This window comes from Stigmatopora nigra, chromosome 12 (assembly GCF_051989575.1).
Source record: "Stigmatopora nigra isolate UIUO_SnigA chromosome 12, RoL_Snig_1.1, whole genome shotgun sequence".
Classification (NCBI taxonomy): Eukaryota; Metazoa; Chordata; class Actinopteri; order Syngnathiformes; family Syngnathidae; genus Stigmatopora; species Stigmatopora nigra.
Genome location: NC_135519.1, coordinates 13,856,932 through 13,870,079, shown reverse-complemented (window position 1 = coordinate 13,870,079; position 13,148 = coordinate 13,856,932). Strand labels below are relative to the sequence as shown.

Sequence of the window (13,148 nt, the reverse complement as noted above, 5' to 3'; positions counted from 1 at the left end):
AAAAAAAGTAAATGCTGATGTTCTCAGATAGACGCTAAAATGTACAAAAGTAAAAGCATAAATGTACCATATAATATTTCTCTTTTTTCAAACACCCCCGTTATTCCTCCCACTGAAAATGGATTGGATGTCCAACGTCCTCCATAGGAGACAAATCAATCAATACGTAAAAATACTCATTCTAAAACCCAATCCTTCTTTTAAACCAAATTCTGATCATTTCTCTAAAAATAAAAGTGTGAGGATTTCAATTCATGCTCAATTTTTTTCCCTGGACTCCAGCAACAAAAGTTATGTCCCCCCCCCTATGTGCAAACACGTGTTGTGCGCTGACCGTACGTACGGCGTCTAAATGGAGTCTCGGGAGTAACATTCCTGCTGTGCCATCATGTTGCCGCAGTATTGCACACGGCCAGCTTTGTTTACGCCGTGTTATCGCCAAGCTCTCTCTCTCTCTCTCTCTCTCTCTCTCTCTCTCTCTTTTTCTCTCTCTCTCTCTCTTTCCGGCTACATCCCGTCGTTAGTTGCCCGTTTAAGTGCGCCCGCGACTCCTTTTTCATGCTCCTGTCACTCAAGACGGATTGCCGCCAGCTTAAACGGCTAAAATTAGCGTGCGGCTTCAATGGAAATTTCATAAATGGGGAAGGTAAAATATTAAGTCAATCCCTGGGAGAAGAGACAGTTCTTTTTTTAATGCATATATGTATATTTTTAGATGGGGAATATAGTGTAGCTCGGGGGGGAGTAGGATCGGAATGGATTTAAATGGGCAATTTAAAAAAATAGGGTTTTATTTAAGTTTTAGTTCAATTTCTATGGTACCAAGTGAGCAGAATTTTAATCTGACTGCGATAGTTTTGAATGGATTGGACGTGTATTGTGGTCAAAAGCAGTGAATAAATAAAGAGATAAGCTCAATAATTCCCAATAATATATATATATAAAAACAATAATACATATTATAGATAATCTGGCAAAAATAAAAATGTTCAGCGATGCCAAAACAGCCAAAAAAATGAAGCTCCATTCATCACATTGGAGTATTTTTATATATATAATATAATATTCCTTAAATGCTACATTTTTGTACTTTGACACATTCTATAATTTTTTTATAATTGTTTGCAGGCCGTAGTTTGGACATCCTTGCTAAATAGTACGGCGCAAAACTCCGATCTGAGTATAACAGATCTAATTATAGCTATTGGCGTCCTTGTTTACGGCAGGCTAGCTAGCTAGCTCGGTGGTGCTAAAGCCGTAAAATGGTCTCATCTCAGAGGAAGTAATTGCTACGCAGACAGCAAGACGCTTGAACTTTTCCTGAAGAGCGCGCTGGATATTGAACGTCCATCTCTTGTCGGTCAACAATCAATCACACGGAAGTGTAGTGATGCTCGATTTCCTCTTAACGTATTCGCATCTTATCAAAATCTTTCAAATTCGGCTGATTATCTCTTTCTACAGCCATACAAAATACAGAAATCTGAAAATGTACTGTGACAATACTATGACTTCATTCACTACCAATGCTACCAGAAGCTTTATTGACGATAAACAATGTTTTTGCGAAAAGATCCATCGCCCAATATTCATAAATTCTGAAAAATCTCTATCGGATCTTACCCAAATTATTCTATCTGGACATCCATTGTGGCGAGTTCTGTTCATTAAACCAAAACCAAACGAGTTCAAGACATCCCAGTGTACTGTGACCCTCCTATCAAAACGTGAGTTTAAAATAGAATTTGCCCCGAATGATCTCAGCCCGAAAGACTATAAATTATCCACGGATTTATTAATACTAAAGCGCAATTAATAATCAAGTGCATATCCCTACGGCTAAAGCAAGCCGTTAGCAAATTAACCTCCCTGGATTAGTTTCAGTCGACTATTTCGACATTGTTTTTCATATTTCACCAAGCCGCCGGAAGTTCGTTGTTACCGAGGTGCTCCGTGCCCCCGAACGGTGGTATCGGTGATGTGTTGGGGTGGTTGATTGGTGCCCCGGTTGCAGGCATCTATCCGCCGTATTGACCCGATGGCCCTGACAGCTGTACGCATATACGCTCATGTTTACTAATCTGATCTGGCGAACGGAATCCGGCGCCGCCAAAGTGTGTGAGTGGCGTGTGCGGAATACTAAACCGGCCTTGCCTCGCTTGAATGCAGGTCTTTTCAGTTATTTCTTCATCGTCTGTACTGATCATCTTCACAGGGGTTGAATAGAATGCCTTGATTAGATGAGGTCACTTTATTTATCCCGTATTTCATTGTCATAGTTGTAAGATGGTGAGAATACAGACACAGAAAAATACATTTAAGACATAAATAGGTAGTAAATAACCTGAAATATATGTAAACATATGTAACATAGATCTTTATTGTCATTATACAAGTCTGAGGACATTTCTTATTAATATGCATCTGGCAGTGTTATGGAAGTTTACATAGAGTTCAGTAACAGGAATTTAATGGAGTCTAGATAAGGTCTCAGATCCAAAACTCCAGTTGGGTTTGGTGACAGACGGCTCTTGGGAAGAGGGTGTTTGTTTTGGCTGTTATGGTCCAGTGCTGGGCCAATCCCAGTCAAGTTTTTGGCAGTAGGCGGAGGATAGTCTGAATTTTTTGTCAACCAATGGCATGGCTTTGGTTGCAGATCTTAAATTGTATTCCTACCTGCCCCATTTGGTCCTTTTTGGTGGTCTTGGTTCGCTTACGAGCATAAGTGTTTTTGTTTTATGGGTCAAAAAGACCGTACAGTGTTCGGACCAAAGCCAAAGTCCTCCTAAGAGGCATCTGTAGCCACGAATATTATGGGAAATATCGTTTGCTTACCAATCAGTCAGCTAACTGGAGTCAGGTTTTGTTCAAATAATTACTTGTATACATTTTGGCAGAATATAGACATTGTGTCCGCTTCACAGTTCTGAGATCGAGGGCTCAATCCCCGGTGTGTTACTTTGTGGTGTTTGTAAATTCTTCTTGGACCCCTGTGGGTTTTCTCCAGGTACTTCCGACCTCCTAAAATTGTTCACGCTAGGCTAGTTAAACATCAGTTGTCATTGTGTCCCTGTGATTGGCCGACCCCCAATTCCAGAACCCGTTTTGCTGTGAACACGCCCCTTTTCCCGGGTTTATCCTTGCTGCTAGCATAGCGTAGCGCTCTGCCTTATCGCCAGTGACAGTACGGCGCCAAAGTAGGCTTGGGCGCAGATGATAAACTTCTCATTAACCTTGAGGAAATTAAAGGAAACCTCCATTTAATGAGATAACGATAGTGTCACGGCCGTTTCTCCTCGGAGATGAAACCAAACCTCCCCCGAGATGGGAAAATGTTCCGTCGAAACGTTGGCAAAACGCTAAGGACGTTTTAATCCGATGGCGGATTTTTGCAAAGTAATTGCGTGCGACTATAAATGGCGGCGCTGCGATAAAAATGTGACATCATTAAGGATGGCAGCCTGATTTATGGCACGATTAAAGCCACATAATAGGATAGCGCCGCCATAATGTCACTTGGACAACTGCGGCCTGACCTGAATGCGTTATGACCATCTGAGAACAGATGGAGACAAAAACAAAAAAACGGTAAAGCGTGACGCCAAAACTTCCTCTTCCTTTGGCTTTTTCTTAGCGTGGGTTGACTGCTAATGGGATGAGAGGCGTTGCTTCTTATGTAAATGCCAAGCTGCGCTTTTACTCTGACGTTAAATCAAGCAAACCTTTTTGGAGCTTGGACAGTTTAAAAAAAAAAAAAAATTGCCGACACTCAATTTGACGTGACTTTTTTAAAATCTTATTTATGCCATGGCGAGATGGAAAATGGGTTCGTTGATTTTCTGTGGAGGGAAGACTCGGTTTTGTGGATTGTTCGTGATGGATTTGTGGGATGGATTTAGGAAGTTATTAAGTATAATGAAAGCAACGGGACACCAAAAAATAGGACAGAAAAAGTGAAAATCAATCAAATAAAGTCTTGTTTATTCATTTTCTCAACTGTTCATCCTCAAGGGTCGCAGGGGGTGCTGGAGCCAATCCTAGCTGGATGTCTGACACCATGAAATTGAGGCCAGCCAATCGCAAGGCACTAGGAGACAAAAGGACGACCAATCAGACTGTTCGCCAGCTAGCCGAGCATGTTTTTTATGAATTGGGAGTACCCAGAGAAAACCCACATGGGAGAACATGCAAATTCCACTTAGTGAGGACCCACCTGGGATCAAACCCTCGACCTCAGAACTGCGAGACCGATTGCAATCCACTTGGCCAGTCAGCCTCAGAATTTTTCTTACTTCGGGACTCCGAAAAAATGTAACACTCCGATTGTAAAAGTGCAGTACGTCACAAAAATATCTGGCATGTGAAAAAATGCCGCTGATGGAGTCAATTTTAGAGGAGAGCTTGTCCTGTGCGTTAGGCTCCTCCCCCCCTCGTCCCTCGCCGCTCGCCTCCGCCATCTCTTGCTGACAGATGCTCATTTTCCAAAGTGTCATCTTGTCAGACCTGAGAGGTTTGCCTCCTCCCTCGCCAGGCCGCTTTGCCATCTCGCCCATCAATCACGGCTCCCCATTTGCGGGGCAACAATAAGACGCCGTCCGCCCGGCCGAGGTCGCCGAGGTCAAAGCAAGCAAATTGCTGCGCTCTAACAATAATGGCCGCTTTATCCCGAGGAATTGCCAGTGAACGTGGATGGCAATGTTCCGTTTGACATCTGAAGTGGATGATGAGTGATTTATTGTGATTTATTCCATGGCTTCGCATATTATTGCGGCATACGAGGACAGTAGGAAGATCTAGTGCATGGGTGGCAAAGTGGAGGCCCGGGGGCCAAATCTGGACCGCTGGATCATTTTGTGTGGTCCGGGAAAGTCAATCATGAGTGCTGACTTTCTGTTTTAGGATTAAATTCAAATGAAGAGTATAGATGTATATTAAATATCCTGATTTTCCCCCTTTTAAATAAATTATTGTCATTTTTTAATCCATTTTTTTCAGTTTTTAGTTCAAAAATCATTTTGGAAAATCTAAAAATATATTTAAAAAAAAGCTAAAATAAACATTGTTTTAGATCTATGAAAAAACTGAATATTCAGAGCTTTTAATCCAATTTAGATAATAAAAAATGTAGATATTAGATGTAAAATCAAGTTGACGTTAAAGCGGCCCGCCAACCAACCCGAGTCGGACACCCTTGGCATAGAGGGTCGTTGCATTGTTTTGTCATAAGACCACGTCGTGTGTATGGAATGTGCATTGGCCATATGGATAGCCGTGGGCTTTTATTTGTAGCATAAAATTCAATCATGTGTCCAGTGATTTGCAATTGATGTCACCGGTTTGCTAAGGCTTGCTAAGCAATCATGTGCTTCTTTGCACCCTTCTGCTGTCAATTTTAATGTGTCACCAGTACATCTCCATTTTAAGTTTTTGTTATATACAATCTTTTTAGATTATTATTTTTTTTACCCATAACAAAAACTTCATGGCCGCTGTCTTGTGTCTCCCTTGTGTAATGACTCTACGAGCACTGGGCGGAGCCTTGCATTTTTTTCTGTATTTTTTCCCGTTAGTCAGTGCAGAATGGCGGAGCTTGCTCGCTAATACGAGAAGAGTATACAGTACTTTTTGTTGACAAGTAATTGTGCGTTTTCCTATTGGGAGGACATTTTTTTGCACCTCTTTTTGGGAATATTTTGAAGGGAATACAAAAGCAAACAACCCTTGATAGGTTGCATCTGAAAGTCAGGGTAGAGGCGGGGCAATTAGAGCCAAAATTGAAAACAAAATTAAAATGAAGTTTAGTGTAAGGTTAGATTGAACCTAAAGGACCATCTTTCGTCATCGTTTTTGGCCAAAACACATCATGATAGGATGCTTTCCGCGACTCAGGCGTGCCACAATATTCCAAAACAACATCATTCAGCGATTGACATTTGTCCCAAGCGTTCATTCATGCCATAATAATGACCGTCTTATGAACTGACCTTCAACTAAACCATGTTGGAAACATTGTAACTGCCAAAAAAAGGACTTGTAAAGAACAGCGGAGACAAATCGTTAAATAAGACGAACGTGAAGGCAAAACTCATTGCGGATTGACCTAATCCCGCGGCGCCGGGACGCCGTTAAAAAGGCCGACTCAATTTAACGGGACGTCGTTTGTAACACAAGCGCACGCCGCCTCTGGTGAAAACTCCCATTTGTACTCGACTGATTGCATTCTTTTGTCAGCAATAACATTCCGACGGGGTTTCTCGACTCACATAATTACACTTAATATCATACCTACCGTGTCGATTTCTAGGAGGTGTTTATGACACGCCTGGTGACTAATTTGGGGGGTTGCCACTACATGGAAAATCCTGTAAATCTTTTAGATTGTAGGGTTTGTCGTTTGTTAGCCGATCAGAATATATCGGACTTGGCGTTGCCGTCCTGCCGGCGTCCTCTTCGTCACGTTGTCTCATTAGTTGGAGGCGGGATCTAATTGGTTGCTTGACAGTTATGCGTCATTTAAATGTTGGACTTGGATGTGAATCACGATGCTAAGTGGCGCTTTCCAATGTCGAGAGTCAGCCAGTGCAGCTGGGAAATTGCCTGCAAGCTTTTTGTCATTAAAGTGGTTTGATTCTCAAGTAACGATTTTAGAAAAGACGGAACTATTGGAACCATTTGGTCAAGAGGAAACGGTGTTGTCAATTGGTGAGCTGGTTGGTGCTTTGTGTGTGGTGCGCCGTAACAATCGGCAGTTGGAAGGGCTGGCTGCTTTATTCCCGGCACGTGTCCGGAATATAAAGTGTGTTCTTCCTAACAATGTTGTCGGGTCGTCGCCTCTTGTCTCTGCTCATCCCAAGACGAGGTGTGTTTTTGTGTGGGTGTGTGGATATGTTTGTGCTGATACACACTGCGATATCTCATTGAAGGTTTTATTCGTGGTGGTTTGGGAGGCTGACCTGACATGTTTTTGATACTTTTTTGTGTATCTGTTCATGTAAAATAGATTTTTTTTTTTGGAATGGAGAAAAATATTGAATACGACCCACATGAGGAGCTTCAGTTTAGCCTGCATTCCATGTCAGTTTTAAAAGTAGATGGACAATTGGAACACTCTGACCAATTTTATAGGGCTTAGTTGGTAGTTTGTGAGGACCGTAAGGGCAAATTGGAGAATTTACATATAAAGTACACTTCTACTTACCAATTTTTCAAGTTTCGGATAAAGTATTGGAACCAATTTATTTCATAAGTAGAAGTACGCCTTTATAGCAATCAGTGAAGAAAATACCTCAGCCAAATGTAACGAGACACTCGTTAGCTACCGTTCTCTGAACTTTATTGCCTTCTGTAATTAGCTTAGCGCTACTGCTACTTCTACTACATATCTGGAATAGGCCGACCACTGCGATAGCCTCAATTGTCACGCGTCGTCTCGGTTCTCGGGCATTTTTAACGACTTCCACGAGCGACCCCGGCCTTGCCAAATCAAGTAATAGCCACAGCCCGACACGTGTTTAATACCTTTCCTCATGTGTTTACAATGGCGCTCTTGTCATCCGAGAGCCGCCACCTCCAAACCTTTGACTGGCGTCGGCCGAACACGAACCCCATAGAGACACGCGAGCCGAGACACGCCCCCCCTCTTCGTCCGTTGCGTCGTTCGCTCCAGTGAGCGTTGGAAAAACATCTGACCGATTTAGCTTAGCGCTTTAAATATAGCGTGGTTGAGTAGAAAACGTTAACATCTTCTCGGAATCCTCGACGGTAAACGCCGTGTTGGCGGCGCCTGTCGTTTTACATTTTTTTAGGGATTCTGACTCTGCTTGGGGATGCCCTTCTGCCTTCAGATACATTTATAGGTTTCCCCTTTTGCAGCGATGCTCGCCGCACACGAGGTTGAGAGTCGAGGGGTGGGGGAAGGGATGGTGAACGTGGGGCTTTACACAGCTGAATAACTAGGTCAGATTGAGATGACGACGCGTGGCCGTATCTCCTCGGTTCTTGGGCTCGGGCGGCTTTTTAGCAAAAGCGCCACAAAGGCCGGCGCCCATTGTTCCTGCTTCCTTGGTTTGGCCATTTTGTCGATGCACCGTGACCTTTTATATTTATAGGGCATGTCGGCAAATGTCGGATGCGAGCTGATGCCTTGGAAATTGTGAAAGAAAAATGGACGGGTGGTGAAAATGTTTGTTGTTTTGGTACTGTCCATTACATCTTATGTGGAGAGTCTGGTACAGTAATACCTCGACATACGAGTGTCCCTGACATGGAACATGGACAGGAATTTGAGCAAATATTTATGTCTTTCCGGTCAAAACTCCCTTGTGTAATGTCTTTATGAGCACTGGGCGGAGCCTTGCATTAATTTCAGTGTTTTGTTGGCAAGTTGTGGTGCGTTATCCTATTGTGAGGACATTTGTGTGCATCATTTTCAGAATATTTTGAAGGGAAGACAAAAGCAAACAACCTTCGATAGGTTGCATCTCAATAAGGGTGGAGGCGGGGCCAATAGAGCCAAGAAAAGTATAAAAATTGAAAGCAAAATTAGAATGAAGTTTACTGTATGGTTAGTTTTAACTTATTTTTGAGTGTCTGCATTGTAATCCAAGTTTATTTACATTTTTTTATGTTATGTTACGAGCTTGTTGCCGTGCGAAATCCGTCTAGCATCCTAATCACCCTATCCTCCCAAGATTCTGGTCATTTATTCTATTTCACCTTGAGTTTCTGAGCTGGTCTGGCTGACGATAATATGAACGGCGTTGCTCCGGGTGGACGCGGCGTCTCATTGAAGCGGTTTTAATCCATTAAAAATGCAAGGCAAGCGCTTAATACTTGTAGCACAATACGTCAGATCAATCCCAAGGACCACAAGGTCCAAGTAATCAAGCTCCATCATCAATAATGAACAGCGCAGTCAGGCACCACGCTGCCTTTCTATTGTCAAAGGCGCTGAATAGGAGACTATTGTGCATCGTTACCCTTTTCAATTCTTGGTAACATGACAAAATTGACATTGCGTGGAGGATGAGGACTCTTATTCGTGTTTGGAAAGGATTTTTCAAGACCCACTTGAGTCACTTTACTGTAATTTTGGGGCATTTCTGGGTCACTGAACAAGAAGTGACCAAGGAATGTCTGGGAAATTGACTCAAAATGAACAGATGATGACCTTACTTTGCCCTAAAATTGAATTTTGAATGCCCCCAAAACCAGGAAGACTTCCAGTACTGTAGATGGCGCTATACCATTTTTTCAGTCATGATTTGACATGCACTTTTCTTTTAAACATTTGATTCTTAACCCTTTGCAAATCAAAATATTGCGATGTATCACCATTTCAATATTTCGTCACGACCTTGCTCATTATAGTATGTCATTTTTTTTGTGTATTATTCAACTTATGAGTTTTTTGGGCATTATTCAACTTATGCCAGTTTTTTGGGGGGCGTTATTCAATTTATGTCATCTTTTTTTGGTGAGTTATTCAACTTATGTCAATTATTTTGTGCATGATTCAACTTTTAGGACACTGCTATTTTCTAACAAATAATAGCATATTTCTTATTCACCCACAACTTTGTTTTTAGTATATATTTCCTTCTTGTAATATCTAATCGTTTGTAATTATTGATCATAATTGTTAAACATGATCTTTTTTAGAAGGCAGTTTTCTTGTTGTAATTTCTTCTCAGTTAACACTTCCTTCAATTTTCAATCTGAACATGTCGGCCATTTTTAATGACATGCTTGTTTTTTTTTCTTTCTGTCTCCTCAGGTGGTGTTAGTATTTGCACTCAGCATCGGAGCCCTCGGAATATACTTCATCGACTCCGCAGAGTAAGTCTCTTTTAAATATCTGGCAGACATTTACAATGATCTTCCTTGCCACGCTAAGCGTAATCAACATGACTCGCCCTACATACAATCGTACCAATCGTACGTACGCCAAGCCCCTCAAATGCAAATGCTCTCATTTTCACACGTGCACGTTAGCGGACGATGCAGGGCTGCGTCTTGTCAATGGGAGGCACGTCAGTTCCCATGGCAACACGCTCAGGCAGATACTCGATGTGAGCGGAGGATGTTGCTTCCTCGTTTCTGTGTGTGTGCATATGTATGAATAAGTGTCAGTTTGTGTGTGTGTCCCTGGTTGGCATTCACCCAGCGTCAGATTGCGGGCCCGCCCGGCATCCCCCCGACAACCGTTGCAGTACTATTGGCTCCCAAAAGTACTTCTTTAAATAAATTTGGAAAAAAATGCTTTGAGGTGCAGAGGATAGCCTGCTTTGATATCGTACGATGTAATAGTAGCATCGGAATGCTAATTTACTGAGCTAGCTTGATAAATGTTGTTATTTTTGGTGTATTTTAGCACAAATGCAGCTGCTGGTGAACGTATAATATCATTTACAATTGGTTATACGTGAGGAATTGTAAAATTCAATGATTTTAAGGCTGTGGGCTATACGTGGGGGCGACTTATATGTGAGTAAATACGGTAATTAAAAGGGCATTCTGGGATACTTACATTTAATTTTGTAAAATAATCTGGATTAACTACATCTGTCCTGAAATTAATGCGTTTTTAGACGTTTTTTTCTTCACTATATCACATAAAAAAATGTAATTCAGTGTTTTTCGAATTTACATAAGCAGTTTTTTGCTATCTTTCCCTTTAACTGATGGCAGCCACTGACAGTGATAATTCACTTGCATCGACCGTTGACGCTCTTGCACTTATTGGCATTTTTTGTCGTTTTTCTCCATCATTCGTACATACATGGTCCATCTAGTGTGTTGGAGTGTATTGCCTGTGTGCATGGGAGCCATTGGCTAATCTCTGTGTGCAGTACACTTGGCATTGTGATTCATTCTGGCTTCTTCACGGGAGGGGGGACTTCTTATCAACCCCAAGCAGATTCCATAAACTCCGTGGGCTGTTTTGCCTTACAAACATGGACATGTCTTTTTCTTTTACACTGCATTTTGGTCTCTCTTAGTTCGAGTTTGATTTTTTTAATAACATACAACAGACATTAATGATCAAATTCATGTTAATGAGCATTTTCATGTAAATATGTAAGATTGTAGCCGAGAGCTAATTGCTATCTTTAGTCCTTTGCGCAGTTTTGAAGGTAAACGAGGACAAATTTAGACAATGTTGTGATGGCAATTTTGTTTGTGTAATAGCAAGCCTTCAAGCTGATTGGCCGAGAGGTTCATAGACTTGAGTTTATGTATGCTAATTGGTATCGAGTTCAGGGTATGAAGAGAGAATGTGTTTTGGCTAATTTAAGACTATTTTTGAACGGAATTACACATTCACCTCTAGAGCCAGCCAAAGTTGATGTGTTGGAGCTTTTTGCACAAAATCTTGCAGTGTAGGAGGAGCTTAGTGATGGATGATTTTGTAAATTAAGATGGCATCTGCATATTTAACAGTATTTTTTGTCCGTTTGTGTTTTTATTTAATATTTGACAGTGGTTTTGGGTTTTCTGTCCAATACTTTACGTAAGTACATGATGTTTCATTTGATGTGTAGCAGCTAGCCAAATAAATCCCACGCGTAAAGCATCAAGCTAATGGAAAAGGAGTGACTTAAGGGGGGGAGCGCAAATGGCTGTACAATATCACCCAGACTTGTCACCTACACACCGGCTGTCTATCACAGCCGCGTCTCCTTCCTTAGCCACTTTTTTTTGTGTCCAATCTCGCCGCCATCCGCCAGGAGGCAATTATTGACTTTTCATTTTCCCGGCGTGATGCATCGCGTGTACGAAGATATGTGAAGAAGAAGAAGAAGAAGTGGCATTACACCCCGGGCATAATTCAATTAAGTCTCTCTTATTCTGTGGAGGCTAAAAATAGAGCAGCTCGTTTACCTTTGTTGCAAGCCAACGCTAATAAGAACTGAGGAAAAATCAATGATGGAAGAAGACTTGGAATGTCTGTAATTATCTTTGGAAATATTGACGATTTGGTCATTGGGGGGCGCTCTTCGATCTTAACCGTGGCTATGGTGCTTGTATGGAGTCAAAGCTGTTCTATAGAGGAAGGGGACAGTCGGCAGGGCTTTTGATGACTGTATTTTCTGGACTATAAGTCGCCCTTTTTTTGTTTTTTGTAGTTTGGGTGGGTGACCAATCCTCAAGTGAGATTTATACAGTGATTCCTTGATCATTATGGTTATTGTAAACCAGACATGGCCGTAATAAACGAAAAAACGTGCAGTAAGTCGCCCTATTTACAAAAGGTTTTATTTATTTGGGAGTGGCTTCTGCTTGCAAATATTTGCGTGTATTTGCACATTTTTATGAACTTAAGAAAAAATGTAATTAGCAAAAAAATTCACCGAAAAAAAATTGCAATGTAGAGAAGCCGCAATATTCGAGGGATTACTGTATATGCAATTTTTTCTTAAAGCTATAGTTATCTGAAAACCTATTATGCTAACAGACACTCATTATTCTGTTTTACTTTCGTTTATTTAACGTATATTCATTCTTAATTCCTGATGAAATGAAAAATCAACCTCTCCAAAAAGCGACTTATAATCCAGTGCGTTAAATTATTATTTTCCACTTCTTTATTGTGTATACTTTGGCTAGTACAACTTATACTCCTGAGTGTCTTCTAGTGGGCGTTTCTTTCTGCTTCTATCTTTGCTAATTGCTCCTTTTGGCTAATTGCTCCTTTTTGCTGTTATGACTTAGTCAACACCGAAAAAAAAGCATCCTAACACCACAACAAATTTAAATAGAAGGTAGTCTCTGTTTCCAAGGCTTTAATTGTTTGTTGTACTCTTGCGTCGTCGTCATCATTAACTCGCCACACAAGCTGTCGTCGTCAAGTCTGTTTATGGACGGCCGTCCTCGGAAAACTCCGAGAGGACGGCCGTCCATCTGTTTGTCGTGGCCGAGAACTGGTTTACCTCCGATCTGTGTTTGGAATTCGGCCGCTGACACGTTATGTGAAGAAATTGTCGACGGGAGGGAGGACACCTTGTGTCCAAGCGCGGTCAGTGTCTTGACACCTTTGTTTATTCCCCCCTCGCCATTATTTTCCTCTCGGGTGCTCCCATGAAAGGAATAAAAATAAATGTAGGACAAAGTGACCGCTGGCGTCTCTTAAAGGAACGTCGTCTCTC

General features: G+C 41.6%; 1 protein-coding gene across 21 annotated transcripts in view; it reads left to right on the top strand.

The window, feature by feature from the left end:
* LOC144204938 (calcium-activated potassium channel subunit alpha-1a) overlaps positions 1–13,148 on the top strand; it is a 96,316-nt gene that overhangs the window by 27,900 nt on the left and 55,268 nt on the right. For all 21 annotated transcript variants that reach the window (XM_077728898.1, XM_077728904.1, XM_077728915.1 and 18 more), the window contains exon 3: positions 9,776–9,837. In XM_077728898.1, the coding sequence (XP_077585024.1) occupies positions 9,776–9,837 (62 nt within the window). The remainder of the gene's footprint in view (positions 1–9,775; positions 9,838–13,148) is intronic.